At 39.6% G+C, this 27,757-nt stretch overlaps 1 protein-coding gene across 1 annotated transcript in view; it reads left to right on the plus strand.

The window, feature by feature from the left end:
- Positions 1–27,757, plus strand: part of MTHFD1L (methylenetetrahydrofolate dehydrogenase (NADP+ dependent) 1 like) — a 213,350-nt gene that overhangs the window by 14,062 nt on the left and 171,531 nt on the right. The window contains exons 8-11 of the mRNA XM_065400405.1: positions 8,593–8,704; positions 16,200–16,288; positions 19,412–19,509; positions 25,269–25,442. Coding sequence (XP_065256477.1) covers positions 8,593–8,704; positions 16,200–16,288; positions 19,412–19,509; positions 25,269–25,442 — 473 coding nt within the window. The remainder of the gene's footprint in view (positions 1–8,592; positions 8,705–16,199; positions 16,289–19,411; positions 19,510–25,268; positions 25,443–27,757) is intronic.

The raw sequence follows: 27,757 nt of genomic DNA on the forward strand, positions 1-27,757 counted from the left end.
ACTAAGAAATATTCAAGCCTTTAGATAAATTAAGATAATCTATTATCATTCTGTTAATACTTATATAGAAAGCTCTTGCAGACACTGACCCTTCAGAGTGCATTTGGCATACGGAGAAGATTTAATGACATAATTTTAAGGAACAACTAATTTTGTTACTTTAAAAGCCAATAATCTGTTCCACTGTTTACAAATGATAAAAGGGAAAATGTAATGTATTTAATTGCTATATGATATATTAATTTTCTACCGAGATTAGGTAATCCAGTTGGTGGAAAACTATTGTCTTCTAATGAAAAACACAGATAATTATTTTGCCAAAACATGAATAATATTTAGCACTCATGAGAAAATTTACTAAGACCGTTTCTTCAATTATTTTTTGAACATGACCCATGTTGTGTCTATTTTAAAAGTCCTTGCCTTGTGTTCATATTTACTGTAAAGAATTTTAGACACACACAGACCCACTTATGTGTCAACATAATAAAAGATGGGTAAAACCCATCTGAACTCTAGTTCACATTTTCAACCAAATGTAGGTTTTATTTAAGGTTTGATTTGGGTGCCTCCTTCCCTCTCTTTGGCCTCTAAGCAGCCCTGTTATCTTTGCTGAAACTCATCCTGGAGTTTCAGCCTATTTAGCTGTCTTTGTTGAGCCAGCTGTGGACTGTTCTTTCAAATCTCACAAGAACCAGGGTTTGTGGGCTGGGTGGGACTCTATGGTGTCAGACCCAAGCAAGCATAAAAGAGCATGAGACATAAATGGAACAGCTGTCTAGAGCACAGCAGGAAAAAAAAGATTATACAGGAATTTCTACTGATAATGCTTTGTTAGATACTGTTCTACTGTGTATGTGTTTTCAAGACATTCAAATTCTTACATGGTCATTGCTGTTTCTTGAATCTTAAATTTAATCAGGCATTCTAAAAGCCAAAGAGTAAAGACAGCAGAAGCAAAGAGGGGCAAATGTAGTGATCTGAGTTTTAGTGCCTTGCTCTGCATGCTGGTAGGACCTGGAAATACAGTAGAGGTAGCATGTAAGCATCTGTGGGATATGGAGCACCTCCCATTAGCCTTCCCCCTACCCTTTTTTTCTCCCTCCCCCACCACCCATTAAGCAACACTGACATGCTCCAGAATGAGCTGAGATCAGACCATCTGAGCTAGGCCTCGTCAATGGTGGGAGTTGAGGTTGGAAATAAATGGAGGGAATCTTACTGGAAAAATGGTCTCTGCCTGCTTTCTTTTTCAGTGCCACTATCCTGTCGTCGTCCCCGTTAGAGGCTGTATGTTTCCATTATGGATGTAACCAGAATAATAGAAACTTGTGCTTGTTTCAGATGTGATGAAGAATGTTAGGACGACGTTCCTAGGGTCACTGACAAAAAATATCACAACAGATGGGGAGGGGGCCATCGCTACTGCTAACTAATGCTTAGAATGTACTGAGTTGAAGCACTGTATTTGCAATGAGTGTATTTTGAAGAGCTAAACACTCTGTGAGAATAGCATTGTTCCCTATTATCATGGCTTGTTTTTATCCCTTTCTTTTGGTGAAAAATAATGACTTTGTTGTTGTTGTGTTTGAACACTTAATTAGTCAGTTCAGCTCTTAAACACATATGCTACAAATCCTAATGGTGTTAAAGTGGGGACCACTGGTTTTTAATGTTCTCTGAAATCAGTGAAAACTTCTTCCCTCCCTCCAGCAAGCATGTGTTTGTATATCTTTCATCCTCCTCCCTCCCCCCCCTCCCCCAAAATCAGAACAATGCCATTTGTCAAAAATAACTTGTATTCATTGTGTAGGTGCAACTGGAAAAAGGTAAGGAGAGTATGCCTTGGTGAAAAAAAATGAAAATTTACTACCTCGGTGAAGTCCAGATAAAATTTAAAACATTAGACCTGCAATAGCCACAGGGTTTTAAATGATTACTTTTTTTTGTTTGTTTAAATCAGATTTTGTATATTTATTTCCACTGAACGTGGCTACAGGAATTCCATATCTGCTTCTCCTTCCCCTCTGCCGTTATTAAAACTGAAATAGTCCTACATCAGACCTAGAAAACCCATATCTTCATTATGCCCATTTACATTTCAGTTAAAAAAAAAAAAAAAAAAAAAAAAAAAGAATTATATTTTGTCTTTGATCATATGGTTTAAAAATGGCTTTTGTAGAAATCAAGGAAATGAAATATTTATGCAACCCTTACGGCAAAATAGGTTTTCAATTATCTGGAATATACAGTTACTCCATATCATTACCATTAAATGTTTAGCTTGCCCTATCTGTATTGTTACTGTTATTTTAACATTTAGTCTTTTGTCTTGGGAATGGGTGGTGGTACTTAATCTGCTTCTACTTAAATCTTATTGGAGAGAGTCATATTTTGTTATGAGGTAAGGTTTCAAATTATTTATTGGAACATGTCTTCCCAGTTGAAAAGATTTTCCAGTGAGAGTGCAAGATTCTACTTGAGAATCAGCCTATGAAGATCTTTACCTGTCCTTAAAATATTGCTTATTGTGTTATGGATTATTTCATGTGACATTTGTCATTCTTTCCAGTGTGATCTGATAACAGAATGTTATTTTACCCATTTTACAATATATACTTGGTTATTCAATGACTGCATATGACCGTTTGTCAATATCTTTCTCGTCCTTTTGGCTAAAATGAAGTGTAGCAGCAAGCCTGACCCCAGATGTACAGTACCTTCCCTTTTAACTTGTGTAAATTTGACTTTAAACATTAACTTTAATAAAAATTTTAAATCTGTTTTACATCTGATGCATCCTCTGTCTGGGGACTATATAATGCACTTGCAGGGGGATAGACTTGATGATTTAATAGATCTTTTCCATCTTGAAAGTCTGATTTATTTCTGATTTAGGAGATTAGCCCTCTGCATGCCTCTGAGCTTTTTTTGAGTGATTTATAAGCAATGGAAAAAAATGGGTTATGGCAAAAAAAATCATCCTGTGTGAAGTGAAACTGAAATGGCCTGATGGGGTTTGTGCATACTTCTGTAACTCTCCTTGGTCAATCCATCAGCCAAGTTTATAGGAAATTGATTAAAAAAAAACATTGTCATTGTAGCACTGACAAAGGCTATGGCTATAGAATATTTTGTATGCTTCAGTTGTTGGTTTTCTTTTATGAATTTGTTTTAAAACCCTTGCAAGGAAAAAACATTATTTCTCTTAGTGTAATTGAACTTATAATATGTGGTTTTTCGTTCATTTTCTTTCTTTTAAAAATGGGGGAAGGTAAATTAGCAGGGGAGGTTTATGCAGATGTTATAAATCACCTGCTGGAAAGTGGTTCGTTATATATGAGGTAACCGTAAAAAATAAAATAAAAAAAAAGGCCAGCTGTTTTTGTGATATATTTACAGATATATACAATTTTGGCCATCCAACCTGCTGTTAGCATTGGCTACAGAAATATTATGTTACTCTTGTTAAGATAGTTATGCGGTGTTATGATCTGTAGTCATAGAGATGAGAACAGTTGGTTATGTCAATTGTTTTTCAACCTTATAATTGCATATATCAGAATTGATCAGATGTGTTGGATGAGGGTTCTTCGGAATTATCATTTGTTGAGATCACATGTAGCGGTCTCAACCAATTTGAAGCCTCAGTGCTAAGCACTATACAAATGTACAGTCCTTGTTATATGGTGTATACTAGCTGACACTACATATCTGAATTATACCTGTGTTTGAATTATACTTGAATTATAACAGCTACAGTATTAATCTTTGTTCTGATGTGGAAAAGATTGGGTTCCTGTAACTCACAGGACCCACTATTTTCTGCACCAAAACAGAAATTATTTCTTAGGGTGTAAGCACTCACTATCATAGTCAAAGTACTTCTAAACTGCTTGTGAAATGAAAAGTCTTGTAAGTGAAGCTGTAAGTCTTTACAAGCCTCTTGGTGGGTATGTGTCCAAAGAGTCTATCTGCATACAGTGATATGTATAGATCAGTTTGTAGAGATAAAAAAAGTACCAGTACCCAGGAAAGAGCAGATAGTAATACAAAGGGCCTGTGTGGTACCTCAGTTTTCTTGAACCATTGAGTCCCTAATTTGGTAAACTTGTACCAGTCCTTAACTGATTCATGGTTACAGGTCCATGATCCAAGATTTAATATGAGAATACAATATTACACAATGCAAACTAAAACTTTTCTCATTGAAATTCTTATCAACCAAAATGTATCTAAATGACCTCAACAGTTGCTAAGATTATGAAACTAAGGGAAGTAGATATTTAACTTATTGCTAACACACGCATTTTAGCCGTAGGAAGACATTGAATAGCCCAAAAGTATACACTTATTGTCTTTCACTTGCAACGTAGAGCAGACATGTCTGTTGTCTATTCCAATAAGGGAGGGATCACGAGGAGTCTCAGAAGAAGAAGGTGTCTTTCTCAGAATTTTACTGCATTTATTATTGAGATGCAGTTTGAAATACTAAGAAAACGAACAATATAAACAAAGCCAAAAACCAGCTCCAGTGTACAAAAAATAAGCTCAGATTAAATCAACATTGAATTTGACAAATACGTATTCTAGCAGTAGCCATGCATGAGCTAAGGGTCTCTAATTAGGTGAATCTTAATATCCTAGAATGAAGGTCAGGTGTGCTATTGATTAGCGTTTGAGACGAGAACAAGGTTCAAATTCATGAAAGCAACTTGCTCTCTCGTCCAAAGAAAGCAATCATGTTCTAAATCCTGCATGAAATTTAACACGTGAGATTGACTTCCCGTGTTGAACAATATCTCACAAAGATTGGGGATCAGGATATTCATTTCCTTTCCCTCACAAGAGAGTTCCATGCAAGAATGAATAATTAAAACCAAAACGCAATAGAGTCTAATAACATTGTGTTGGTGCCCTTGATAATTTTTAATTTCTGGTTTTCTTTTATGTCTTGAATAAATAGGATTATACTAAATAAGTTCTGTAAAACAAATATTAGTTAATCATATTTATGTTTTTTTAACATGCTCAAAAAAATACATCAAAACTATTTAAAAAAAAAATAGAAGTGCATTCTAAGTTCAGCTAAGGTAACTGTAAAAGCCAAATCTAAATCGAGTTCAAAGTTAAGAATAAGGTATTTTCTGCATGTATAACTCTTTGGACTATGATTTCATCTGCAGTCAAAAAAGCAAACCAAATGTTAGGATGAATAGAATAGAAGATAATACAGAAAATAGTATAATGGTTTTCTATAATACAGTGGTTCATCATCATCTGGAATACTGAGTACAATACTGATCAACCCACTTCCAAAAGGATATTGCAGAATTAGTGGGGATTCTGAGGAGAGCAACGAGAATGATTAAAGGGACAGAGGAACTCTCACATGAATAGATAGCAATTGTTCACCCTAGAAAATAGGTGAGTAAGAGGAGACAAGATAAAAATATATAAAATAGTGAATGATATAGGGAAAGTAGGTTGAGTGTTTTTCTCCCTGTTTCACAGTACAAGAACAAGGGGACAGCCAATGATTGAAAGGCAGCAAATTCAATCCTAATATGAAAAAAATATTTTCATACAGTCAGTGATTAGACTGTGGAACTAATTGCTACAGGATGTCCCTGAAGCCAATTAATTTAGGAAGATTCAAAGGATTTGGGCATTTGTATGAATAACAAGACTATCCAGTGTTACAGTAGCTCATGATAAAAGATTTTAGAAGGGATGTAAAGCCTTGTACTTCTGGGTTTAAGGCAATAGCTAACTCCCAAAGGCTAGGGTGAGACCTTCATTGGGGGCAGATTATTCCTCATCTACTGTGAGGTTTTTCATATCTTCCTATGGAGCTTCTGTTACTGGCCACTGTCAGAGACAGGATACTGGACTGGATGAACCACAAGTCTGATGCCCTATGGCTGTCTCAATGTTCATCATAAAAACTACCTGTGCTTATCGAAGATATTTCTCAAAAGCGTGGATGTTAACCTGTTCTGACCTGGCCACATTCTGTTTTGAATAAATGTATTTTGTATACTTAAATTCCATGTTCTTTTAATTAGAGAAAAGTATTCTTCTTCACTTGCTGCCTTAGCTGTTTGTTTAGTGGTGCTATGCACTGTTAAATGGCTGCTGCTTTACACAACACTTGTGTTTAGAAAAGATGGGTGTAGTTAGTGGTACGTGAAGTGATTCACATGAATTTAAGTTGCTGAGAGTTTTAGGATCTGACAGGGTGAGAGACAATATATAAATGTAAGAAATTTCCTAATGCCATTGAAAATAATTGTAATATTAGTAATACAAAAAAAAAAGTATGGCTGGAATACAATTTACAGTGACACCGGTACATGTGATTTTAACTATGATAATACAAAACTGAGCTGGAAGCCTTGGGGACCCTGATCACTCTAGAAAGGAGGCTGCCTGTTGAACGCGTAATGTTCCGTTATAAGGTTGTTTGGCTTGCCCCGCTTCGCCCGCCTGGCATTCCAGCTGGGGAACGGGGTCGGGGTGCAGGGGCTTCCCCCATTCTCCCTGCCTGGCATTCCAGCTGGGGAGCGGGCAAGCCCCCGAACCCGCTCCCCGGTAGGAGTGCTGGGCAGGTGGAGCGGGGCAAGCCCCCAACCCCGCTATACCCGTGCCTCAATCAAGCTTCACAATCATCATTGGTGAGTACAGTATTAAATTGTTTGTTTATAATTATTTAAAACTTATACTGTATATAATGCCTTTTGTTTGGCGAAAAAAATTTCCCTGAAACCTAACCCCTCCTGACCCCCCCTTTTATTCTTATAGGGAAATTGGATTCGCTTAACATGGTTTCGCTTAAAGTACTGTTTTTCATGAACATAACTACAATTTTAAGCAAGGAGTTACTGTAGCTGATTTCAGTCTGAATCAGCTTGGTATATCCTCCAGTTGTCCTGTTAGTAACTCTCTCATACACCCCTTGCCTTGCAGCCTTATTCCAATGCCTGAGAAACCCCTTCCTCCCCACCCCCCCTTTTTTTTTCCATTCTCTGTTCAGATGACAGCGCTTTTAGATTTCTCCCATTTCCACCAGATCCACCTTCCCCTTTCCTTGCCATTGAACAGGGCCCAAAACTGCTGTTCTGATGGAATTTTTAATTGTTATTTCTTGGCAGGAATTTCTTTAAGATTGCATCACACCTGATTTGGCCAAAAAGAGGCAGGGATACTAGCCAGGCTTAAGTCAGTTTGTAGTGAGGCTTGCAGAGTTTGTGATGCTTAGCATCTATTGACACATCTTTAATTATTTCCAAAATCTCTACTGGCTAGAAACAATTTCTGCATTCAGCCTTGATGCAATGCAAGGCCTGTCTTTCCATTTTGTGTACCTTTGTATATGTCTGTGTCTCTTCTTATAATTTAGGGTACGTATTATTCCTTATCTTGTGTAGATTCCTGTAACTGTTACAGTGCTCTGTTGGAGGTAGGGAGTAGGGAGGAAACAACAGCTTATGCCAGGGCTCCGGAGCCAGATGTGGCTCTTCAGAAGTTAATATGTGGCTCCTTGTATAGGCACCGACTCCGGGGCTGGAGCTACAGGCGCCAACTTTCCAATGTGCCGGGGGGTGCTCACTGCTCTGCCATAGGCCCTGCCCCCACTCCAACCCTTCCCACCCCCTCCCCTGAGCCTTGCCATGCCCTTGCTCCTCCCTCTTCTCCCCCAGATCCTCCTGCATGCCACGAAACAGCTGATCGGGAGGGGAGGGGGTAGGCGTTGATCAGCGGGGCTGCCGGTGGGTGGGAGGCGGCTGGGAGCAGGGGCTGGGGGGAGCTCATGAGGGGCTGCTGACGTATTACTGTGGCTCTTTGGCAATGTACATTGCTAAATTCTGGTTCCTTCTCAGGCTCAGGTTGGCCACCCCTGGCTTATGCCTTTATTTGTTACTAGAAGGGCAATGTCATGCTCTGTATTGTCCTTGACTCCACAGAGCCAGATAAAATCAGGGGCTTCTTTTGGTAAACATGAGTTAAAGGGGAAAAATATTTTAATAGGAATTTTTTTGAAGCCATTGATGAATGTAGGTCAGCTGATCAGCTCTCATGTTGCCTTCCAACTAATGTGACTTGAGTGTGTGTTTTTTTGTTTTCCCACTGTCACAGCTTTGAGCAGTGTGTAGTTTTGCCCATGATTGAGATGTTCAGATAGTTGTTCAACAAACTGTAGTAATTTTGAATGTTTAGTTTCTTGACCTCATTTCTAATCAAATGTTATCACATTCTTTCAACCCACATCTTCCACAAAACAGAAGTCCCTCAAAAATGTCCTGTTGCACAGCATTTTCAAGTACAGTGGGTTTTTCAAGATATCATCTGCATATGATATAGGCCCTGATTGTGATCTCATTTTCCTGACTTTACACCAGAATGTACATATTGATTTCAACTGAGTTATTCCTGATCCTCAGTAATGTAAGAATCAGGCCTGTAGTCTGGATCTTTTGCATTCACTTGTGGATACTGTGAGAAGATAAGTATAAATTGGGTCTGAATGTTAGGTCTACACTGCATGATATATTCCTAATTTTAGAATATTTTTGTTTGTCTGGTTTTTAGCTTCATCAGGCAGATGTGGTGGTGGTAGGCAGTACCAAACCTAAAGAGATTCCAGTCAGTTGGATAAGGCCTGGAACAACCATTGTCAATTGTTATCCTGACTTTTTATCAGGTAAGATCAGTTTAAAATTGTATACCACTTGAAAGAAGTGTATGGGATACAAGGATAAGTACAAGACGTGGTAGAAAAGACCTGCAATGTTTAGAATAGGGCATTTAAAAATAAATTTATATGTATTGTGTGTATGTATGCATGTATATCAGTTCATCCTTCCTGTACCTGATAATTATGAGTTTGGGGTCATGCATGCAACAGTTGATGAGCTTACTAGCTTAATTATCAGTATTCTAGAATGTACATTATTCCTGGGGGAATTCTGTGCCACTGCGCATGCATGTGCAGAATTTATGTCCCCTGCAGATTTCTTTGCTTCCCCACAGAAAAATGACTTTCTGATGCAGAAGCAAAGGGAAACCACAAGAGCGGTCATGAGACCCTCCCAGCAGTATGTTTCGGGTGCCCAGGGCAGTTGGCAGAGAGGTAAATCACTCTGGGGCAGGGAGTGAGACTGTGGAAGACCCGGCTGGTGGCTCCTACCCTGTGCTCGGCACAGCGGCTAGTCCTGGCTGGGCTGGGAAGAATGGGACTTCCTCTTCCCAGCATGACATTTGCGGCTGTGTCAGACCCACCCCCAGATTTCTCCCCCGGCTATAGGAAGCTCTGCAAACTCCCCCGTACTTCCTGCACCTATCGCTCTTCAGCTGCAGGGGGAGGGATCACTATACAGGGAGCTGCTCCCCCATCCACCCAACCCCCATGCATCCAGACCCCCTCATACGCAGACCCTCCCGCCGAGCCTCACCCACCCCCGATGAGCCCCACTCCCCCTGCACCTGGACCACCCTGACAAGCCACCCGCACCTGGATCCCCACCCTACCAAGCCCCAACCAGCTGCACCTGGATCCCTGCCCCACTGAGCCCCACTTCCCCAGCATCTGGACGTCCCCCGCCCCCCACTGAGACCCCCACACCAAGACCCCCCTGCCGAGCTTTATCCCTGCCAAACCAAACCCTCCCCCCAATGAGCCCCAACCACCTTCATCTGGACACCCCCTGCAGAATTCTATTACTGTTGCACCCAGAGCCCCCCGCGCCCAGAACCCCCCACACCTGAATCCCCACTGAGCCACCTGCACCCAGATTGCCCAACACAGAACCCTCTCAACTCACACCTGGATCTCCCCACACTAAGCCCCTCCACATTTGGATCCTGCCTTGCTGAGCCTGCCTGCTCACACCTCGTGCACCTGGCATGGAGGAGCAGGGCTCTGGGGTGTTTCTGGGGCAGGCCCGGTCCTTGCGCTGTGTCAGGGTTGGACGCAGCCTCATCGCTGAGTCTGTGTCCCAGGCGGGAGCTGCACAGTGATCTCCCACCTCTGTGCAGCTAGTGCCCTGTGCTCCCCAATGCCATGCTGGAGCCTCCACATTTATTTGACAAATAAAATTCGCAGAATTGTACAATATTGTGCGCAGAATTATTTTTTGGCCTACAATTTTTATTTTTTTGGCGCAGAATGCCCTCAGGAGTAGAACATATTCCTACAAATTAGAGGGGTAAAAAACAATTAGGTCATCCTGTAGATCTGCTTCCACTGCAGGATTGTTCCCTTCTTATTTTCTAATGCTTTATCCAGTTTAGTTTTGTGCAGAAGTACAAGGAAGAAAAAACTTTCTCAGTGGAAAGAGACTTCAAAACTCAGCTCTGTGTCAGCCAGAAGAGCACACGTCCATAAAAAAGTCTACAAGAATAGACGGAAATTTGTCCCACATTGTACTTTCATTTACAAAGGAGAAAGTAGATGCCAAGTAATTTTTTTTACTTAGGATAGTTTACACGGGAGTAGATACTTGGCCTGTATCGCCACTCTGTTACACCTACTGGCAATGTAACTCCATTGAAATCAGTGGCTCATTGAACTCTATTGATGTAAAACTGGTGTAACAGGCATCAGGCCAACTGTAAACTAAATTATCTAATTACTTAGTTAATTCTACTAAAAGGTCATATTTCTTAGTAGTAACTTCACCATGTAATCATCCATGAAGTGATAGAATTTGATTATGGTATAGATGTGATTTTTTTTTTTTAAAGATGCCAGCGAGTGTTGGCCATTCTTCTTCTTCAATGATTTATGAAAAAAAGCCATAGAGATTATTTGTTTGATACATATTGAAGAGTTTGTAATTAGTTATCTAAGACTCTATCCTGCAAACACTTATGTGAATAACAGGGCAAATGTGAATAGTTCTATTGAATTCAATGGGACTACTCAGATGTGTAAAATCACTCACATGCATAAATGTTTCCAAGATCAGAGTTCAAAGCATTACGATGAAAATAAATTTGTTTATGCCATGCAGCTCATCTTATTTTTACTATAGGAGCTTGGATCCAACAAGCCTAAGTTGTTTGATACATATTGAAGAGTTTGTAATTAGTTATCTAAGACTCTATCCTGCAAACACTTATGTGAATAACAGGGCAAATGTGAATAGTTCTATTGAATTCAATGGGACTACTCAGATGTGTAAAATCACTCACATGCATAAATGTTTCCAAGATCAGAGTTCAAAGCATTACGATGAAAATAAATTTGTTTATGCCATGCAGCTCATCTTATTTTTACTATAGGAGCTTGGATCCAACAAGCCTAAGTTTCAAGACATTAAAATAAAAAATTCTAGTGCAAAGGTATGCTACAAAAATATTTGAAATTTTACTGAAACAGCTAGCTACTATAGGAGTAAAAGTGCATGAATTTTTAGACATTGAGTCAGGATTGTAGTTGAACCTATTTGAATAACATCCCCAGAAACTTCTAATTGTCACATAATAATACTTAGAACTTGTATGTTGGGATAAATGGATCTCACTTTTTGATGTCAAAGCAATTGGCTTTTTAAAGTAATCTCTGTAGTTCACAGTAGAGCAATGTAATAATTTCTATTATAAGATATGTCATCTCATACTCTCCCCAAGAACAAATTACTTAGCTTTTTAGTTTTTTCCACATACCTTCTGTGTTATTTCATATAATTCTAACGATTGGTGGTCACCACCACAATGTGTACAAAACCAGCCCCCAGGTCCCAAGTCACTCTTTGGGTTGTTTTTTAATTTAAAAAAGCTAAATTATAGGCATGAAATCTATATTTATTTTATTCAGTTTTTAAACAGAAAGTGAAAGCTACCCAGATGCAAAGTCCTATTGAAAGCCATAGCAAAGCTGGCAAGCTATTTTCAGAAAGCAAATCCTGTTTTAAAATATTGTAGGAAATATAATAACCCAATACTATTAAAAAAAACCCAGAATTTTAAATAAACAGATCCTGTTCAAAGCGTACTAGGGAACTTTTAGTGTGCAGCTGCAGGGTCCACATGGACAGTTAGTGTGCGGCACGCCAGAGCACTATAGATTTACACCCTAGCTTGCCATGCACTAACTTGCTGTATAGACTTGCCCTTAGTTAGGGGTCCCAACTTTCTAATAACACAAAACTGAACACCCCTTCCCTGCCCCTTCTCTGAGGCCCTGCCTGCCTGCTCACTCCACCCCCTCACCCTCACTTTCACCAGGCTCGGGCAGGGGGTTGGGGTGCGGGAGGGGGTGCAGGAGGCGGCTCTGGGCTGGGGTCAAGGGGTTTGGAGTTCAGGAGGGGGCTCAGGGCTGGGGCAGGGGGTCGGGGTGTGGGAGGGCGTGTGAGGTGCGGGCTCTGGCCGGGCAGCACTTACCTCAGGTGGCTCCCAGAAGCATCTGGCATGTCTGGTTCATAGGTGGAGGAGTCAGGGGGCTCTGCACCCTGTCTGTGCCTGCAGGTGCCACCCCTGCAGCTCCCATTGGTCGTGGGAACCCCGGCCAATGGGAGCTGCAGAGCCAGCACTCGGGTTGGGGGAAGTGTGCGGAGCCCTTGTGACCGCCCCTGCGCCTGGACATGCCGGCCGCTTCTGGGAGCTGCGTGGAGCCAGGGCAGGCAGAGAGCCTGTCTTAGCCTTGCTGCACCGCCCACCGGACTTCTAGCGGCCCGGTCAGCGGTGCTGACTGGAGCCGCCAGTGTCCCTTTTCGACTGCACATTCCAGTCAAAAACCGGACGCCTGGCAACCCTACCCGTAGTCTTGTGCTTCAATTCCACAATGGTACCTAATAGGATAATAGTTCTTTCCTTAGTCTCTAAGGTGCCACAAGTACTCCTGTTCTTTTTGCGGATACAGACTAACATGGCTGCTACTCTGAAACACAGGAATATTGTGAGGATAAATACATTAAGAGATTGTGAGGTGCTCAGATACGGCAATGTAGTCCTTATAAATACCTAAGATAGATATATAGAGCGCATTGATTTCAGTCAGACTGCATGAGCACATATGTGTCTCTGCATATATCCAGCTGCAATATTGGGGCCCTAGATACATGCATACCTATGACATTTTTTTGAGAGACAACACAGGATTTTAAAAAGAAAATGTGTTTTATATAAACCATCTACAAATATCCATCTGTCTTCCTGTGTGTGTTTCGCAGGAGAAACGCTGGAAGAATAGCAGAAACACATTTTACCTATTTTTTTATTCAATGTTTGTTGAAATGTATAGAGAACATATACATAAAAAACATTTGTCTGTGTTGGACAGGAAGAATTCACTTAGCTGAATTGCAAGTTATTTAAAAGCCTATTGTTAGATGATTGTGACATCAGTGAAGTCACAATCTTATATTTGATTTTTTACTTTAAATGCATATTGGAATCTTACTAATAGGTGTGCTTAAAAAGTTGGTTTAGTTTTTTTTCACACTTTAAAAATGTCCTATTTTTAACATTTGAGAAGCAGTGAAATGCAGCCTGAAGCAACAGCCATGAATTGACTATTATTTCTGCATGGTGGTGGCTACATTTTTATCTCATGTATGTAAATACAGTACCCACCCTCACACACATGAATATTTTATTTCCCAGAATAAAAGATAAATACCAAGAAATTGTGAGGACATAATTTTCTTGTGTGGTTCTGATGACATAAACTAGATGGATCTGAAGCATTCACTTTAGGTGATGGAATTTTCTTGGATGCAGCTTTTATTTTATATAATCTGAGGTTTGGCATGCTCTTCATTTAAAATGTTTTTAAAAAGCAATTTCCATTAATATGGCATCCTGCTTATCTGTACTAATTCCTATGGTATTACTTCAATAATAATAATAGCCTCTTCTATGGGATCTTGCTAATCTTTGAAAATCCCAGCCTAAATACATATGTATGTAGTTGTGAAACTCACCCAGTTGGAAAGGAACTAGCAAGTCCCTCAGCACCACTTAAACCCTGCGGTGAGACTGCCTGGGGACACAGGCAGGGTCTGAATGAGGCAGCAGCTCCAACACCTCTGCACCCTAGTGTACAAATAGGTAGGCCTGGAGGAGACCTTGGGGCAGGATGGAAGAGGATGTACATTTATACTGAACTAATGGACCAAAACTCCTGTATAGGAGGCATGGAGAGACAAGGGCAGCTATTCTAGCCCATCAGTTGGAATATCTGCCATAAATGAGATGTTGCAACACCACACTTTTCCCCCTTTGGCCTTGGCTACACTTGGGAATTCACAGCGCTGCCGCGGCAGCGCTGTGAAGCGCGAGTGTAGTCGCGCCGCCAGCGCTGCGAGAGAGCTCTCGCAGCGCTGTATGTACTCCACCTCTCCGAGGGGAGTAGCTTGCAGCGCTGCGAGTGAGCGTGCAGCGCTGCAGGCTCTGATCACACTGGCGCTTTACAGCACTGCACTCGCTGCGCTCGGGGGGGGGGGGGCGTTTTCACACCCCTGAGTGCAGCAAGTTGCAGCGCTGTACAGCGCCAGTGTAGCCAAGGCCTTAGTGTGTGTGAATTCTACCTCTCTAACTTCTAGTTCCATGCAAAAGCCAGATTAGTCTGACTTTGTGTTTTAAGTACATGCAGGCTGAGAGAACGCTGTTGAAGGGAAATCTCCAAGTCTAATTTATACACATGCTAATCTCTGCATTGATAAAGAAGGCATATTAAGCCAAATCAAATAAAAACTTGAAATGTTTCTGTAAAGCACAGATGTCTGAAAGAGAGGGGAATTTAACTTCATCCCTCCTACTTCATTTGTTGTTCTGGCAAAAATCCCAGAATGGTCTCAATGCAACCGTAGTCAATTTATGACTGACAGACTGTTATAACTTCCAGTAAATTGCACAGGATTCTAGTCTAAAATTGTAAAACACCATAAGATCTGGTTTAAAACAAGAAGTGTTAACACAAACGGAAGGTCTTTTAATGGTTTTTACTGTGTGTTTAGTGTTAGGAATATAATCTCTATTATTTAGTTAGCTTTGTCACTAAGGTAAAGGTGCTTGATGCGTTAGCATTTGAGAAAGTGTTAGAAGATTCATTGAATTAGGCTAAATGTGTATGTAAACAAGGTCTTTTAGAACACTGAAGTCACTGAGAGACTAAGTAGGCAGGACATGGTGAATAATAGCACTGGCTAGAGTCAAGCATTGTGTGGGCAGTTGGTGTGCAAATTTCTCCACACACTTATGTCAGCATGCCTTTAATTCTGACCCACAATGTCCCTGATGTTCTAGTTCTGAGACTCTTTAAGAGTGAGAATTGTGCCAAATTGTGTGGTTGTTTTTATGATGTGCACAGATGGGGATTAGAAAGAGACAACCTGACTGGGTCAGGGTTTGAGCTCTGGTTCCCTGAGGTATAAGGCTAATGGAGCAAATGCACTGTTATTATTGTAATGCCTAGAGTCTGCATTCAAGATCAGGGCCCCATTGTGCTAGCTAAAGTTTAGATTGAAAGATGGGTCTTACCCTGAAGAAATCACTGGCTAGATATTAGGCAAGAAGCAACAAGTGGGTTGAAAAAACAAACAACCAAACAAGGATAATGGGAACAGTGACAAAATAATACATTGACATCTAATCTAATTCATGACCACTGAAAGGCATTGTCGTACAGGAAGCCAGCTGTAACCATTGGGTTGACTGTGCAGAAAGTCTGCATTAAAAGTAATATTGGTGAAGGAAACTTGCTACTCATTAATGCCAGAAAACTTTGTCTATTCTGAGTCCAGATTATAAATCTGATTGGCTAATGGTAGTATTTTTTTATGATCATATGCATATATTTCTTAATTTCATTACCCTCTCAAAGTAATATGCACAGGGAAAAGCAGACAAAAAATCTTTTCCCTATTTGTCCAATGGATTGTTTCAAATATATGTAATTTTCCAAATCCTAACACATTCTGTAGCTTTTTGCATAAATGGCACATTTTTGTGAGCTGGAACTGGTTTCCTTTGGATATCTAATATATATACACTCCCACACCACTCTTCCAGCTGCTGTCTGTTTAATATTAAGGAGACAGTGGTAGTTCGGTAATGAGGTTGTTAAATTTGGAATAAACATTCAGACTGCAAATTTTTTTTTTTTTTTTATGAAGATGTCTCTCCAACATGTTTCTGCTCATTTCTACTCTCAAAGGTCTCGTGACTCATTGGTGCAATGTTTTCTTTTACAGGGGAACATGGTTATGGTCAAGATGTAAAGTACAGTAACCAGTCTGCTACAGAGGCTGTAGGTCCTCTGACAATAGCAATGCGGATGCAGGTTAGTATGACCCAAAACTGTGTAAAACTCACTGTGTTTACTGGGCTCTAGAGTTCACTTACAGCTGCAATTGGACAAGTCTGGCAAATTTTAAAAGAGGGGAAATTATGACCTGCAGCTGCCTTAATAATATAATCAATGAAACGGTAATTTTGGGCCATTCATTCCTGTTTTATTTATCAAGATAAAGGTAAATGAGGAACTACAATCAAAATACAATAACAACTGTAACAAAGCTTGATAAAGAGATTTGTAGATTGATCTATAAAAACAAGTTAGACACACAGTGAGGGTGAGGGAATTATACTTAGGGCTGCCCGCAACCCAATAGTTTTATGAAGAGTTAATAATGTTTGAGAAGTGCTATGTAAATGTAAAGCCAGGAAAAATAATCTGTCTGAATCTCAAGTATTTTTGCCTCATTTTATTTCACAGTCAAGCAAGTTTAAAGACTGAGCACATACTTTAACTTTGACGTTTTGGGATTTTGTTTGTGTCATCACAGTCATGTTAAAATAGTTTGGTGTTGGTTAAAGCTTGCTTTGATTAATTTGTCAATGTCTCTAAAATGTGCTGATGATTAAATGTTTTTCTTTGGATTTCTTCTTATATAGAGCTTCCATTGAAGTAGTAATATGTATGGGTTTTGTATTTACTTGAAAGAAGGGCTGTTGGGTTACATTGGCACAACATAATGTTAGCACACAGCCGTTTCAGAAATTAAATGAATGTTTATCATGTGTAGCAGAATAATCTGAGTACCCTTGTTACCTACTGTTATAATACAGGGTTATGCTTATGTACTTATGGTCCTACTATGCATACTAACCAGCCTGCTGCATATAGGTTCCCTGCCATGCTCACAACTTCCATGATCAGTAGAGCAGAGGTCTGAAAAAGTTTTTTCCTTGCTTTATTACCACCACATCCACATTGGTGGTGATGAAAACAGAGTAAGGAGAATTACTGCATTCAAATGCATAGATGCTTTGTTCTCATATAAGGCTGCAATATAAAAGTAGTTTTGAGTATGCAATCCAAGGGGATGTCTTCACTAGCAATGTTAAAGCGCTGCTGCGGCAGCGCTTTAACGTAGTTGTGTAGTTGCGGCACCAGCGCTGGGAGTAGGGTGACCAGACAGCAAATGTGAAAAATCGGGACGGGGGTGGGGGGTAATAGGAGCCTATATAAGAAAAAGACCCAAAAATCGGGACTGTCCCTACAAAATCGGGACATCTGGTCAACCTAGCTGGGAGAGAGCTATAAAAAAAACCACCTCCACGAGGGGAATAGCTACCAGTGGTGGGAGTGCGGCTCCCAGCGCTGGTGCACTGTCTACACTGGTGCTTTACAGCGCTGAAACTAGCTGTGCTCAGGGGAGTGTTTTTTCACACCTCTGAGCGGGAAAGTTGCAGTGCTGTAAAGTGCCAGTGTAGACAAGTCCCTTTCATGTAGTTGTGCTATTTAAGGCCTTTCCGTGCTTGAATGCAGTGCCTCTCTCTGCTGCTGCTACGAGATCAATAAATGAAGCAGAAAAGAGAGAGTCAGATTAGGAGAAAGAAAGAAAAATGCAGAGGTGAGAAGGGGAAAACAAAAGGAGAGAAGAAAAATACAAAAGAGTAAAATTGTAAAACACACACAGGAAAACAGTAGTGGTCATAGCATGCATCCCACATATTGCAATGTTTTCACTGAGAACTGCATGGGCATTTGATGCGTAGATGTGGGAGGAAGAGGGATCCTCTTCATTAGAGAAGGTGAGTGGAAGTCACAATTCCTCATTTTCTATTGTGGTGCCATGGTAGAACTGAGTTTTTGGCTAGTCACTTAAGTGCTCTGTGTCTCAGTTTACCCATGTGTAAAATTGAACTCACAAAGGTGTTGTGAGTATTTGTAAAGCACTTGGAGATCCTGGGCTGATAGGTTCTGTTGGAGCTCCAGGTATTTCTCTTGGTAACACTCTGGATTGCTATACAATGAAATGCAACTGTTGACAAGCTGCAAGGGCAGTAACTGTAAAATATTGCTCTGAAGGGAAATATCACTTCAGATGATTGCTATATGTTGGCCAAAGCCTTGGGAAACAAGCAGCAACCAAGGGAACTATTTTCCTCTAAGAGGCAATACATTTTACTTCTTTTGCCCCCCATGTCTAGTTAATATTAGTTTTGTTCATTTGGGATTTTTAAAAAGTATAATACCCCAAATTAAATTTGTTCATTTAAAAACACACACATCCTGCATCAGCTCCCCCATCGCTCATAATTCTCAGCAGCTCAGCTGGGTCAGGGTTGGGTTTTCTCACCTTTGCCCCATCAACCTTTGAGGAGCAACATTTAAAGAAGAAGGCAGGCTGCAAGGCCCAAAGGAGTAAGTAATGCTAGAGAGGGACAGTCCTGGTGACTTCTCTTTTTATGATGCCGTCTGCTTTGATGCACAAGCCCCAGCTTTCTCCTTCAGTGCCAGTTACCTCCTGCTAACAGCGCCAGTTCCTTTAATTAGCTGGTTAGGGCTGTCTGTTATGTTGACCAGCTTGTAGGAGAGTACTGTATGTTGAAGGTCAATGATAATGTCTGATGTCACATTGGAGGGAAGCAACCAGTTTTTAGTTTTATAGTATGTGTCTATTAACTGATGGGGCTTAAAAGGAAATTTCAAGGGTTAATCCATTTGCTTACCCTTTTGAGATGGAACAAACCAGCACTGAGGATCCAAGAGAGCAAGAGGAAGAGTCACTAAACAGTTGACACTTCTTTTGTAATTTAAAGAGAGTGGGAGAATCACTACTTTTTTTTTTTTTTTTGGAGAGAGAGAATAGTAAAATTCTGGCCTGGAGGAAGAATACCTCCAAGGGCTTAGCCAGAGATTTTAGTGCCATCTGTGCTGAATGACCCTGCCCTTCCTTGAAATCTTGGGTAAACAATGCAGTAAGAGTTTTTCTTTATTCCTAAATACATGGAATTGGAAGATCTTTATGTTGTAGGTATGCTTGTTACAATCCTTTGCATAGAGATTATTTTAACAGTTATGAAATCATATGTTTAGGCTCTATCTAATTGAAATCAAACTGTTGAACATTTATAATGCAACTGTCATACAGTGTTTTTCTTTTCTCTGTGAAAGAACATGGTAAAAACCAGCGAGAGATGGATCCAGTCTCAGCAATACAGGGAGTGGAACCTCCATTGCTTGAAACTTCAGCCCCTCTCCCCAGTGCCCAGGTAATAAGATGAGCTTTGGGCAAGTGGTTTAAACATTAAACTGAATCTAATTATGTCTCTTTAAATATGTTTGCCTAGTATACAAAAGCAGCTATTCTGCTTATTTGCTTCTTCTGTTATTGCATCACTAAATATCCTAGTATTTAGTGTTAGTTATTTTTTATAAGTGGCAACCAGTTTATGAATTCTAAAACTGAAAGGTGAACTGAAATAGTTCCCAAATCAGTGGGACCCCCAATTCCGCAAAGTACATGAGGACATGCTTAACTTTAAGCATGCATGTAAGTCCCAGTGACTTCAAAGGCACCTGAGCTCATGCATAAGTGCTTTTCTGTTTAGCAATGTTTTCCTGAATCGGGGCCCAAAAATATGTTTGCAGACTTAAAGAGTTACAAATACATTCTTTTGTATAACCAAATTCTTTTCGATTAGTTCCTCTTTCATTTATTTGCCTATGTTCAGGCCTTCAGGGATGCATGTTTACATTGCAACAACTGCTGACAGCAGGAGGAATGTAGCTCTCTGCTTCGCTATTAGTATAAAGTTGTGTGTATGTGGTGTGGGTGGGTGTGCACTCGCGTGTGAGAGAAACCCGAGGGCTTGAACCCAGGGTATGGCAAGTAGAGTCTTTGAAAATGTATTCATTTATAATTTATATAAGTCTGCTGCTGAATGTATTGCATTTTTAACATTTAAGATTAAAATTAGTACATGCTTTTAAAGAAAGCATTTCACTTCACCTTTAAATGTCTCTTGTTTTAACAATTTAATTGAAACAGATTCAGTTTGTAACTTAAAACAGATGCCAAAAGAACAAGCATTTTATAGAGTGCAGATAGAAAGAAAAAAGTTGATATCCTGGGGCTTTTAATGGGCAAATATATACAATTTCAAACTTTTCATCCTTGAAAACCTCCCATTAAAAATATAGCTAAAAAAACAATAGATCAAACTATGCTTCATGCCATGTGGTTGATGATGATAAAACTTCTACTCAAAAAAACTTTTGCTTCCCTCCCTCTCCCCCACCACCATATATAAAATATGTTACCAGTGATAGGGTTTCCATTTGTTTAATTACTGGAACTTTATGGTTGTAGATTTTTTTTTTCCTTTTAAATATACAGTTGCTTGCTAGGGTGAAGGTATAACATATTCTTTTACAACAATATACAGTTTTATATGGAAACAGATGGATTTTTCATCAAAAACAAGTAAGAAAGAAGCATAGGAACTTAAACAGGGAACATTTCTTTTTGCTCTCAAGGAGTTCTGGGGCGTTAATTAGATTTATTTTCCAAAGACACTGTAATAAAATTCTCAGTGTGCATACTGACTAGATGTAGAGATTTTTTTAATCTTGTATTTTGTAAATTCCCAGTGTAATGGTACACCGTTGCCAGCAGATATTTAACAAGTCTTGTTCTGACAGAAAGCCTAATGTTCTAATCTTTTTGTTTTGTATAAAATATGTAACATTTATGTATATTGCAAATATTAAAACTAACTATTTAAAAACTGGCCATCCATGTCAGATGTTGAAAAAAATTGGTACATATGAATATATTTTAGTCCAACTAACGTTACCAAAAATTTCTTCAGACTTAACATGTTGATTAAAAGTTATCCTTTATTTCCCATGTTTCTTTCATCCAGAAATCAAAACAATACATTCAGCAAAAACAACAAAAATTGACCCTCAGACATTTTTTAGGTAATAATAAAATAAACTTGTTTAACATAGGCGTTATAAAGTTAACATCTATAGATTGGATAAATATGTTGAACTATTCTGAATGTAATAAGTGCAGTGGAAAATAAAAATATATAACTTATTACTGAATGTTAAAGTTAGCAAAGGAATGTGCAGACATACATGAATGCAACTAATTTTTAATGCATGTAGAAAAGTACAATTGGAGGCCTTTCTAACTTTTTTTAAAATAAAGTAAAATCTTTAAACAGCTATGTTTTATACGGTGTTGTATGATATGTACTCGAAAGTTATTGAAACATGGAAGAAGAAATTATATTTTTGCTTTTATCTCCTTCACCACAAAACACATACACAAATTCCAAGAAGAACAGTAGCTGGTCAGACCAAACTGCTGATGGAGCTATCTAATTGGGAGTTGTACCAGTTGGAGCCATTAGGGTAACCTTTTGCCAGGTAGACATATTGTAAGGGATTCAGAGGGAGACAGTGAGGGCCAGATCCAGAGCCCATCAAAGTCTATGGAAAGATTCCCAATGACTTCATTGGGCTTTGGATCAGCCTCTAGATTCCTCACCCCTCCTCTGTGCTGAATGCTGCAGCTCTCTGTGACAGTTTCTAATTGGATTAAAGTTTCTCTGCCCCTTTGGTTTATATTCCCTTTAACTGAGGAATCCTGCCTCAAGCACTCAGCCTGTCCCTTACTGCTGTTTCTAATGCTGAATTTCAAGTATGCAAAAAACCAAGAACAATTAGTAATGAAAACTGAAGTATGAGGCTTAAGCTGTCTGGAAAAACCTGCAAGTAGCCCTGAATGCAAAATTCAAAGATTCTCTCTATTAATAAAGAAGGAAGTTGTCTGTTTCATAAACTAAATTTAAATCCTATGGCTTCCGTATGAGGAGAGATTAATAAGACTGGGACTTTTCAACTTGGAAAAGAGATGGCTGGGGGAGATATGATAGAGGGCTATAAAATCATGACTAGTGTAGAGAAAGTAGATAAGGAAGTGTTGTTTACTGCTTCTCATAACACAAGAACTAGGGGTCACCAAACGAAATTAATAGGCAGCAGGTTTAAAACAAATAAAAGGAGGTATTTCTTCACACAACACACAGTCAACCTGTGCAACTCTTTGCCAGAGAATGTTGTGAAGGCCAAGACCATAACAGTTCAAAAAAGAACTAGATAAATTCATGGAGGATAGGTCCATCAATGGCTATTAGCCAGGATGGGCAGGAATGGTGTCCCTAGCCTCTCTTTGCCAGAAGCTGGGAATGAGTGACAGGGGATGGATCACTTGATGATTCCTGTTCTGTTCATTCCCTCTGGGGCACCTGGCACTGGCCACTGTCGGAAGACAGGATACTGGGCTAGATGGACCTTTGGTCTGACCCAGTAGGGCCATTCTTATGAAGAAATAAAACATTTTCCTGTATAGGGTTTCCTGTATAGGTATAAGGGTGATGCATTTCTGCTCAGGTAGTTGCTTCCAGAACTGAACAACAGAGCACACAGGGTGTAGGAGACTTTGGTTTTGATCTCAGCAGCAACTTTTTTTTATAATTGCATAATATACCTAGGTCCATTAGGAAAGCATGTGATGGTTTTCTGGATGCTGATTATAATCATCTGTGTGCTAGAAATATTGTAAACTATAGCACCAGTCTCCCTCCGCTGTTTAAAAAAAAATAAAAAATGTAGTAGTAGTAGTAGTAGTACTTGCGTTCACTGCGCAATAGACACAGATGGATGCCTAGTAACGTTTGCTATCAGAAACATTCTGGAGAATATTTGTTGACAGAAATAATTAAGTGGCTAGACATAAACACTTAAAAAGCCTTGTTTATTTCTACCAGTTATAATTAAGTTATAAATGCGAAATCATTGTAAAGTCTTTCCTTGCACCCATCTTGTTAATAGAGGAGTGATCCTATTGTATTAAAAAATAACTACATTCTATTGGATGTCTCCGTTTATATGTAACCTCCCTGGTAAAAGGCTTTCTGTTTGTATTAAAAAGCTGTTTCCCCCCAAAGATTCTTAAGAGCTCTTCAGCGAAGGAATGACAACAGCAGTTATTTTGCTTAGGTAGATCAACTGAAAACTTAACTTGGGGCTGGTCTATACTAGGGGGGGGATCGATCTAAGATACGCAACTTCAGCTACGCGAATAGCGTTGCTGAAGTTGAAGTATCTTAGATCGAATTACCTGGGGTCCACACGGCACGGGATCGACGGCCGCGGTTCCCCCGTCGACTGCGCTACCGCCGCTCGCTCTGGTGGAGTTCCGGAGTCGACGGTGAGCACGTTCGTGGATCGATATATCGTGTCTCATTAAGACGCGATATATCGATCCCGGATAAATCGATTGCTACCCGCCGATACGGCAGGTAGTGAAGACGTACCCTTGGTACCTAAAAAGAGATTTTTAAGCTGAGCCTATAAAACTCGTTTCACCTTGGTGTTTTATTCCCAAGTCTATAAGGGTACATTAAGCCAGTTTTACTGAAGCGATGTCCTCACTAGCACAGCTGCATTATAATACTCTTTAAGATTTGGCAAGAGATGGAGGAAGGAGATTCTATAGAATTTTGTGTGGGAATCACCTGTCAGGAGAGATGAAGGAAGTAGAGAGAGCTTAGAGCGCTACAAGGAATTCAGGAAGTCCATGTTTAAGTTGTTATCTTTCAAGTTACAAAAGGACACTAAAGATGTTTTAATACACAATTCTGTATAGGAATTTCAATATCTTAAAAATGAAATAGAGTTGAAAGAAAAAATATTGCCAGCCACACTTCTGTTTCTCTTTGCTGCTCAACAATGCATGTCTCACTCCCTTAAATAAACCAGATTCAACTTTCTTTAAGTACATATTTATAAAGTTTGATGCAGAAAATCATAGACTGAAACTATCCATTATGCAAGAGGTCTCATTGGTATGCACTTCTGTTTAGAAAGAAGAATTGATGCAAGGGGAGAGAATGCATTTAATGGGGAGGAATGAGTAGAAATGGTCTGCAGCTAAATTGTCATGTATTGTGATTCTGTAACATCTCACTAGGTAGGGTCAGACTAGGTTGTCAATATGTGGATCGGAGACCTCTGGAAAGACACCTCACTGCTGCAAGAGATGTTGTTGATGATTGATTAAGTGGTGTACTTGTCTCTGAATCAGAATTGAACAAATGACCCAGTCTAGTGTTAATTAGTGCTAAGAGGAGACATCTGCAGTTGAGTTTTAACATTAGTCCTTATTCATGTGCAGATATTAAAGATCCCATGGTATTTCTTTTGCAAGGCTAGGCCTGTTAAATTTGATGTTAAATCCCAATTTGGTTTATGATGTTCACCTAACCCACAGTAAATTCCCTGCAGTTTCAGTGTGTTGCCTTGTTCTTCTTTCCATCTTATCTTTACCTGTTGTATAGTGTTATGTGTAGTTAAACAGCCACCGTGTGCTATCCCACATATAGTTGATTTCAGTGGTAGGTGAATTGATCCCTGTATATGTTATCTATCACATTACCTCGTGGGGGAGTAGTGAGGCTTGAAGTTTGCTTTCACATTCTTTGATGTGTAAGTATGTTTGTCTATGTTTATATCAGTGCTAACTATAAGGAATGTATGTGCTTTGCAGTAATGTGTACATGTAAATGCTGAAATGTACTGTTATACAGGACAAAAAGAAACTGACAGAAAAATCCATTCCAAAGTGACATTCTTGAATATCCAGCAGACACTGACTAGTCTGATATGAAGTCATTGTGTAATATTTGGACCCCAATTAAAGAAAAGAATACAATGAAATGTTAGTAAACATTGCTGGGGGAAGCGGGGGGAGAAATAGATAACACAACCATGTTTTCCAATATTCCATTAGGCGTTGGCTAGTATTTAGGTTCAGATAACAAAATCTGGGAGAAGAGATCATAAAGCGGTTACAATAACTTCATTGTTGCAGCATTTGCTGTTATTTTGTATTCTGTCATCGACCACCTAAGCTGAGAGAAGTCTCTTGGCTTCTATTTGTTTTCTTTTCCAGTGATATTGAGATTTCCCGAGGACAGAGTCCAAAAGCTGTTGATGTACTTGCCAAGGAGATAGGATTGCTTGCAGATGAAATTGAAATCTATGGCCAAACCAAAGCCAAAGTACGTTTGTCCCTGCTGGAAAGGTTAAAGGATCAAACAGATGGAAAATACGTTCTAGTTGCTGGGTAAGAATATACACTAAGCTTCCCCCTTCCCTGCTCTCTCTCTCTGCTAACACAAACATGTGACTCATATCTTTTAATTTACTCAATAAATTGCCCATTATAAACTTGCAGCACTTGGTGCATTATGAAAGCAAGTATTTCTTTTTTTCCCTTTTTTAAAATAACCTTTTTTTTTTTTTTTTTTTTTCCCCCAAGCTGTGATTTACAGAAATTAAGTATGTTTTATGGAAGGTAGATCAAGTTAAGCTTCTTAAAATGTCTTTTATAACTATTTGATTTTTCTTGACTCATCAGCTCTTAAAGTATTTGACTCAGAAGTGCAGTCACTTTGTCTGCACTGTGGCTGTTTATAAACAATTTTTAATGGAAGCTACATGGTAATCTATTGGTATTAATGGTAAATACTTTTTTTATTGAATAGCAAACTCCATAGTTAAATAAAATCCATGTTTTCCCCCCTAAAATGTAGACATGTCTCCAGGCAGGCTTATCCTACTCTCTGTTCCCATGATTATTTTAAAATGTTATGGAAATACCTGTCTCCTTTTCTCACCCGCTTTCCTTTGCCTCCTTTTCTCACCCACTTAGAAAGAAAATATTTTCTCACACACCTGCTTTGTGAAAAGGGAAGTTCTTCACATGTGCACTTATGTGCAACCATTTTCATGAAACATTCGATTGCAGCATGTCCTTTGCTTTCTTTTTACAACAAAAGCCCGTAGTAATGCACTGGTGTCTTTTTTATTTTGTGAATTGATAAGTTTTAGGCTGTTTTCATAAAATTCTCTAATGGCTATTTAGCACCTTTTTTTTCTGGCAACTAAGCACAGTATACATAAAGGGTGGGAGGGAGAATGGAAGATCTAGCAAAAAAAATTTCATTGCCAAATGTAATCCAGTTCTAGTGACATTCTTGTTGTTGTTGTTTGTTGTTTTTGGCAGTAGTGCAACAAAATTGGGAAGTGAAGATTTCCAGCTGGTCCAGAGGAGAGAGCCATTCTTAGTTGCCTTTGTCCTGCCAATCCCTTGATCAACTAGTGTCTTCCTTTCTAGCACAGACAGTTAACTTTTGCACATTCTTAGTGGGAAATCTGGGTGCCTGGCATCTGTTCAGTGAATTTCTCTCACGTCAATCTGTCACCCAGAAACTTGCGAAGTTGTCATCAAGGCCATCTTGTGGAATTACAATTTACAGAAATATTCCATATTTGGAGGTTCACTGAGAGCCTTTCTTTGAATCACAAAAGCAATTGTGTATGTCTGTTGGGCTACATTTTTAATTTTAACTGCACACCAACAAAATAAAATAGAAGCCGGTTCAGCCATGGGGTTGATGATGAGCAAAATTGTTCTGCTCTTTCAGGTTCTAAGTTGCTACTGCATGATTTAGGCACTATGCAGCAGGGGAAGGCTGTTCCTAAACCCCAGAGGAGTGGAGCTTCACATAAGCACAGATTTAGAAGTATCTTAGGAGGGAACATGGATATAATGCCAAACTCTATTCAGATGGAGTTTAGGATGTGAGGAACTGCCTCCTGTAAGCTTCCTCTTTTCTACATCGATCTTCCTATTCTATCTCTCAATCTGCCTGTGCGCCGGAGCGCAAAATATTCGGACAATTTGCGTCCCGACCGAACATTGGTCGGGACGCGGGACAAACAAGTAAATATCGGGACAGTCCCGATAAAATCGGGACGTCTGGTCACCCTAATCCAGAACATAATTGTTTCACTTCCTGTGGAAATGATAAAGATTCTGATGTAAATCAGAAAAGGAACAGTTTAGTCCATTGGTGTGTCTTCTGGAGATGCTGGGTGCTGGAGATGCTGAACATTCTCCCTAATTTCAGAAAAGCTCTCCAAATGTCAGATGTATAGAAATATTAAGTGCCAGACCCAGTTTGGATAGCTGTTGCAGGATTTAATCAGTTGCCACAAGCTGGCAAATCTTTCTTACTCGCACTTTCATTTAACAGAGTCCCACATCCCATCCATTCAGAATGGAAACATTTCAAGACCATGTAGCTCAGAGTTGTGTGAACAGCACGGTACAACAACAGCAACTGTACATCAGTATCACCAGAACCACTGGTACTGAGGAGTTAATATCAAGAAAGCTAAGCAAAAAGCCCCCATTGTAGTATCATCTGAAAATGTGTATAGTACGTTTCTTGCTGAGTTCCTACAATACCCTTAACTGTGTGGAGGTTACAGCTGGTGCAGCGTATCATCTCACTGTTTGTATGTTTATTTTTTCTTTCAGTCAGACCTCATGTGGCTTTCCCACAGAAATATTTCCACTATAAGTTGAATGTA

This window comes from Emys orbicularis, chromosome 3 (genome assembly GCF_028017835.1).
Source record: "Emys orbicularis isolate rEmyOrb1 chromosome 3, rEmyOrb1.hap1, whole genome shotgun sequence".
Taxonomy (NCBI): domain Eukaryota; kingdom Metazoa; phylum Chordata; order Testudines; family Emydidae; genus Emys; species Emys orbicularis.